Source organism: Coccinella septempunctata, chromosome 5 (assembly GCF_907165205.1).
Source record: "Coccinella septempunctata chromosome 5, icCocSept1.1, whole genome shotgun sequence".
In the NCBI taxonomy this organism is placed as follows: domain Eukaryota; kingdom Metazoa; phylum Arthropoda; class Insecta; order Coleoptera; family Coccinellidae; genus Coccinella; species Coccinella septempunctata.
This window is the reverse complement of record NC_058193.1, coordinates 4,094,648-4,100,647: the sequence shown is the minus strand read 5'-3', so window position 1 is coordinate 4,100,647 and position 6,000 is coordinate 4,094,648. Positions and strand designations below refer to the sequence as shown.

At 38.1% G+C, this 6,000-nt stretch overlaps 1 protein-coding gene across 1 annotated transcript in view; it reads left to right on the top strand.

Annotated features, from left to right (window-relative positions):
• Positions 1-531: 531 nt before the first annotated feature.
• Positions 532-6,000, top strand: part of LOC123312827 (nose resistant to fluoxetine protein 6-like) — a 73,188-nt gene continuing 67,719 nt past the window's right edge. Inside the window, exons 1-2 of the mRNA XM_044897342.1 lie at positions 532-796; positions 861-1,090. Of these exons, the coding sequence (XP_044753277.1) occupies positions 643-796; positions 861-1,090 (384 nt within the window). The 5' untranslated portion in view covers positions 532-642. The remainder of the gene's footprint in view (positions 797-860; positions 1,091-6,000) is intronic.

Here is a 6,000-nt window from a genome sequence, read left to right as displayed (position 1 = left end):
GCTGCCAAACACTTTCCGAGGACCATTTCTTTTAATATACACTTCAAATCTGTCAAGAAATAATTGAATTTTTTTCCATAAAACTTTTGTTTTTTGAGTCTATCGTCACATTTCGGAAGATGTTCTTGATAGCGGAACTCTTGTTGTGATTACAATTTATTTTAGTGGAAATTATTTGATTCTGTTTTTAGTTTCATGTTTTCATTGTTCATTAACTCATGAGAGTAATCTCCTTATTTTTTCTCGGTAAAACTTTTTCGAAAATCTAATATATGCAGAGTGTCTATGCTGACATTGCTCGATAATTCTCCGATGAATAGAAAGGATAATTCTCCTTCCGTATCATTGAAAGATACTATTTACAATAATTCGTCTGATTTGTCACCATAGTACAACCGGAAATGCTCCACATATCAGCGATTTATATGTACCTACTGTGTCACTCATCGCTCAAATCTCATCATAACCCATTGAATTATTCTTTATCTGTGCTTAATTCAATCATTCACATTTAATCCGACTAGATATAATAGTTCAATCTCAGTATCCCCGTTTTATAATCAGATAAGTGGTGTCAAATAAATAGTTTCACAATATCTTAAAATACTAGTTATTGTGTACCTACATATACGTTCGGAGGAGATGGAAATTCCTTCTTTTTCGTTTCTATTCTTTTTGCTTTTTGCGCGAGAATGTGTGTCGTACACCTTTGAGGATTACAAAGACGCAATCTCGAGCGTAGGCGATGACTGTAGTGCAGCGTTTTCTTCTTTAGATGTGATAACAAAGTTCAAATGTAAGTGCTGCTTATATCCTTCAGTTTATTCATTAGAATAAATTTGCATAACAATAATTTGCAGTTTTTGATGCATCCGCCAGAATTCCTGTTGGTATTCTTCAAGGACACTTCAATACTTTAGGAGCATATGATGAATGCATCAACATTGATATCCCAGAAAAAAAAATTCTTGGAAAATACTGCACTGCATCTATATCAACATCTTCATTGCTCAATCATCTGAATGAGAGCCGTTCCCCCGTAAATAAAAACTTAACTGCTAATTTTAATGCAGCTGAAAATGTAGCACAGGTGAGTTCGATAATTATGAATATTTTTTTATGAATATGAGGAAAAATGTCTTTCGTATGCACTTCGGAGCCTGCTTTTCCTGAAATGAAAACGACTAAATCTATATTGCTTCAAAAACTATTTATTACTTTCATTGTATTCGATTCGAAGTTTGTAATTGGGTGTTTTCAGATAGAACATTGTGTTTATTAGTTCGTCAATTCATAACGCTGGCATAAAGAAAATTTTGATCGGATTTTTGGAGTACGAGAATATTCTTCTCAACACTAGTATTACGAAGATATTTTCCTTTCATATCAATTATGGAAGATGGAAGTGTAGTCTTAAGAGTAGATGAGCATGGAATTCTGTAACACCTTAGTCAAAAAAGTTTAATTTCAAAGTTGGGTGACGTTTGAATATTGATGGAAAAATGAGCTGCGTCAATTAAAAATATTGAAACTCAAATACCTCAAGCACAAAACTTGGGATTTGTACTGTCAGTCAACCCAAAATAAATCATCAAAAAACAAAAACGTCACAAATTTCACACTATTTCAATAATTTTGACCAAAGAGAGAATATGGAAATTGGTCAATTTGTATACGGGATGTTCAAGAAATAATTCTTCCACTGCAGATACAGTACATTTTGGGAAGTCTGAATGAGTGCTCAAAATATGTCCTAATTATGTTTGTAAGATTTACGTGATGGTTTATGTATTTTATCAATAATTTTAATCAGCATAACTCTTGAACGCTTTATCATTATTATTGTTACACTTTGGAGTCTGGTCATGGACGGTCTTCTGGAGAGGCTAACGGCAGGTGGCTTTAAAGGAGACTGGGAGACTGACATTGCTACTGTTAGGATGGTCACTAAAACTAAATATTTGGGTATCGTTATGGATTATTGCTTGAGATGGAATCACCATATCGATGCCTTAGTGAGGGAATTAAGAAGCTTGCTACCTTTGTAGCGGATGTGCTCTGGATTTTGTGATGCCAGGCAGCTGAAGATTTTATATATGGCACTCGTTCAGTCTCTGCTCTCGTATGGGATTTTAGTCTGGGGGGGTGCCACCAGTATTCACTTGAAAAAAATTGGCATGGTTCCGAAGAGATTCCTCAGAATACTTATGAGAAAACATATCACTTACCCATCAGATAGTCTCTTTAGGGAATCTGAACAGCTGTACTGTGCTAGTGTTCTGTTATACCACTTTAAGACTAGAAGTAGTCAAGAATGCACAGGACTATTGGTCAGAGGTCCTTCGTGTTTCTTGCCTCGAGGACAAACAATGGGTTGCCGCAGGAAATACAGTCAATAATTCCACTAGAACATTTCAAGACAGCCATTAAGCGTTGGCTTTCATCTCAGTCCCGACAACGAACAGCTCAGTTGATCGATGTTAAGAACGCACAAATTGGCTGAAGCAGAGAGTTTTCACCAGGCCGTTTAAGTCTCCGTGAACTATTTTGGAAAAGCTACAATCAGGATAATTCTACAGACTTTAATAACCATGCACAAGATTCGTCTTTGATGGTTATGGAGGGAAAACTAAATATAATTTCAATTTATTCCAAATGTTCTTTATTGCCCGGTAAAAATGAATTGTGCTGATTATAATTATTTTTGTATTGTTAAAGTGAAAGTATTCATCATCAATGAAGAATTATATTATTATTATTATTAAAGCCCAGGCATAGGCCAACGACATAATCGTGACTGTGAGAGGCAAGCATGAAGGCCCACTCAGCAGCCTAATGTTAACCGCTCTCAGGATTATTGAAAAGTGGTGCGAGTACGAGGGTCTAACTGTCAATCCCTCGGAGACAACACTGATTTCGTTCACAAGAAAAAGGAATCTCGACTCCATAGAGCTGGTCCTGAATGGCCAGAATCTGAAGTTTTCCACTGAGTGCAAATATCTACATAGGTGTCATCCTGGATAGCCAACTCAACTGGAGAAAACACATAGATAAGACTCTTTCCAGAACCACAGCGGCCATGTGGGCTTACAAAAGGCTCTTTGGAAAGATTTGGGGCATGAAACCGAAAATGGTACTGTGGCTATACACAGCGGTGGTACGCCCTATTGTCACCTATGCGTCTCTAGCATAGTGGACAAAAACCGAAGAGGTCACCAAACGCAGCCGGCTGCAGAAACTGCAAAGGCTGGCCTGTGTTGGTGTTACCGGAGCTATGCACACAGCTCACACAGCAGCGCTTGAGGCCATACTTGATCTGCCTCCCCTACACTTACATGTGAGGAAATGTAGCCTGCAAAAAGCAATAAGAATATCCGTTAACGGGAATCTCCTACCCGAAAACTGGATTGGACATATGAGGATATTGAATCAACTGGACTCAAAATCAGAGAGGGACACCGGCATTGGCGTATATGGACCTGAACTGAGTGTTTCTAAAGTCCTGGGAAGTGAATCCTCTATTTCACAGACCGAGACACTGGCTGTTTAGGTATGAGCTCGGGAGTGTCTTAAAATGAACCTCAAAGGTACGCATATCTACACTCACTTTCAAAAGTCCTGCACCCCCTAATTATTAAGGCTATCTCAAACTTTGAAAAAAAAATGATACCCTCGGGTTCAAGGATAATGAAAGGCTTTTACAGAAATAAAATGAAATCAATTTCATTTCATAGAATTATGAAGTTGAAACAACAAATACAAATTAGGAATCTAAAATTGCAAAAACAAAAATTAAATTTAAACGGAAAATTAAAAGTTAATTAATAAAAGAGCAAACTAATATGCAGTATTTGAGCCTCTGCTGCTTAGCAATGCATTCACTCGTCTAGGCATTTCAAAAATTAAATTATTGATTATTTCCTGTGGAATATTCACCCATTCCTCGGTAACAGCTACAATAAGTTCTTGTGAATTTCGTGGTGGATTATTTCGACGGAAAACGGCTCTGGAGACATGATACCATATATGCACCATAGGATTTATGTCAGGAGACATCGCGGGCCATTCTAATCTGATAATGTTTTGGTTTTCCAGGGCTTCTTGAACACCTCTAGTGCGATGTGGCCTGGCATTATCGGCCATAAAGATAAAATGAGCCCCTAATTCATTACCCATGGGTATAATTACAGGATTTATGATATTTTCGAGGCAATATGCACCAGTCATCGTCCCGGATATGTGAATTAGTGGCGTTCTTCTTCCAAACATTATGCCTCCCCAAAACATTTCAGTGCCACCGCGAAAAGGAGCAACTTGAATAGCTCTCTCAGGTCTATTTCGACATCCTGGTTCCCTCCAAACTCTCAAGCGGTAGTCATCACTTACTAACCCAAACCGTGACTCCTCTATAAATAGCACATTCCTCCATTCTTCTAAATGCCAGTTTTGATGAGTTCGCGACCACTGCAGACGAGCGGTTCGGTGACGAACTGTTAATAAACGAACTCTTAGAGGCCTTTTGGACCGCAATCCTGATGTTAAAATTCTTCTACGAATTGTAGCACATGAAATTACACGGTTGTGGGCTCTTTGGAATTCCAACCTGAGTGTTGGTACCGTCACTGACCTATTTCTACGGGCTGATTGGGCAATATACCGATCTTCTCGAATCGTGGTAACACGAGGACGACCATTTCGAGGTCTACTATGCACTCCACCAGTTTCCTCATAGCGCCTTATCATTTTGCTAACCGTGCTTCGAATAATGTTCAGTCTATTGGCTATCTGATGGCGTGAGAGCCCTTCTTGCCAGAGAGCAATAATTCTAGTTCTGTCAAACTCAGACAACTCGTTTCTGGGCATATTACACAGTTTTGGAACTAACCGGTACTTAAAACGAAAAAATTCTGGTCCGCAGAAAGGCACACATTTGACAAAATCGATATTTAAACACAAGAAAATTTTTTGTTTCGTAATGTTATCGTTTTATTTGGTGGTCAACAAGTTTCTGTTGTTGTCAGTAACAATTTGTTGTGAATCTTGATTATTTTATCTCCACTACAGGGGGGGTGCAAAACTTTTGAAAGTGAGTGTATATCACCACGCTGAGGTACCTGGAATCACACTGCCAGAGATCTCTGCTGACATGAGAGTGCCGTAATACCATAAAGCAACTGGCCAGAGACAACAAAGTGACTCGACTATTAGTACCAGGGAACTGTGCAACTTGCAAAAAGAGCATCAAGGTCAACACCTGCTGGACCTGAGCCTTTTTGTGGGCTTGGAAAGTACCAATACAAGGCAGCGGTCCAACAATGGGAGTTGAACAACAGATTAATCCTCTGGAGAAACACTCCGGCACTCAGACAAAGAAATTCGTGATGATTTCACCGGTCTACACCAGAAAACTGCACATATCATAATACGCGAAATACGAAGAATAATCTTCTACCAACTGGTTGCACAAATGATTAATTTGAAAATAAGAATTTTCATCATTTGAACCGTGCTTCTGAACTTTATTTCCGGTGATTCGAAAAGAAACCCCAAAAGTTGTCCAGTCGTGTGAAATAAGATGCACTACATTTCTGAAGATTTTTTCCTGAGACTTTTAATATACCTACAGGGTTAGAACTATTTAGAGTGGTACTCAGGGATATCAAAAACCGTTGGAAATACAGGTTGGCTTAAAAAAAAAAAAAAGTTGAGACATTTAACGATGAGTGTGTTCCTGAAATATCTCGAAAAAACTGAAAATCAAGATTCACTTTTTTTCTTCATAACTCATTTGGTTTTGGAGATAACTACACGAAATTCGGTTTGTAGTCATGATCCTTTGGAGCGATCATAGTGGTGTACTACTTTTTCGTAATTTAATCCACCCTGTTTTTTTAAAGGTTTTCGATATTCCTGTAGTCAACCTCTAAATAGTTCTAACTCTGTATATAATAGTAAATAACGTGTTATTGAGAGATTCACAGGTTCTGGTCCATTTAAATA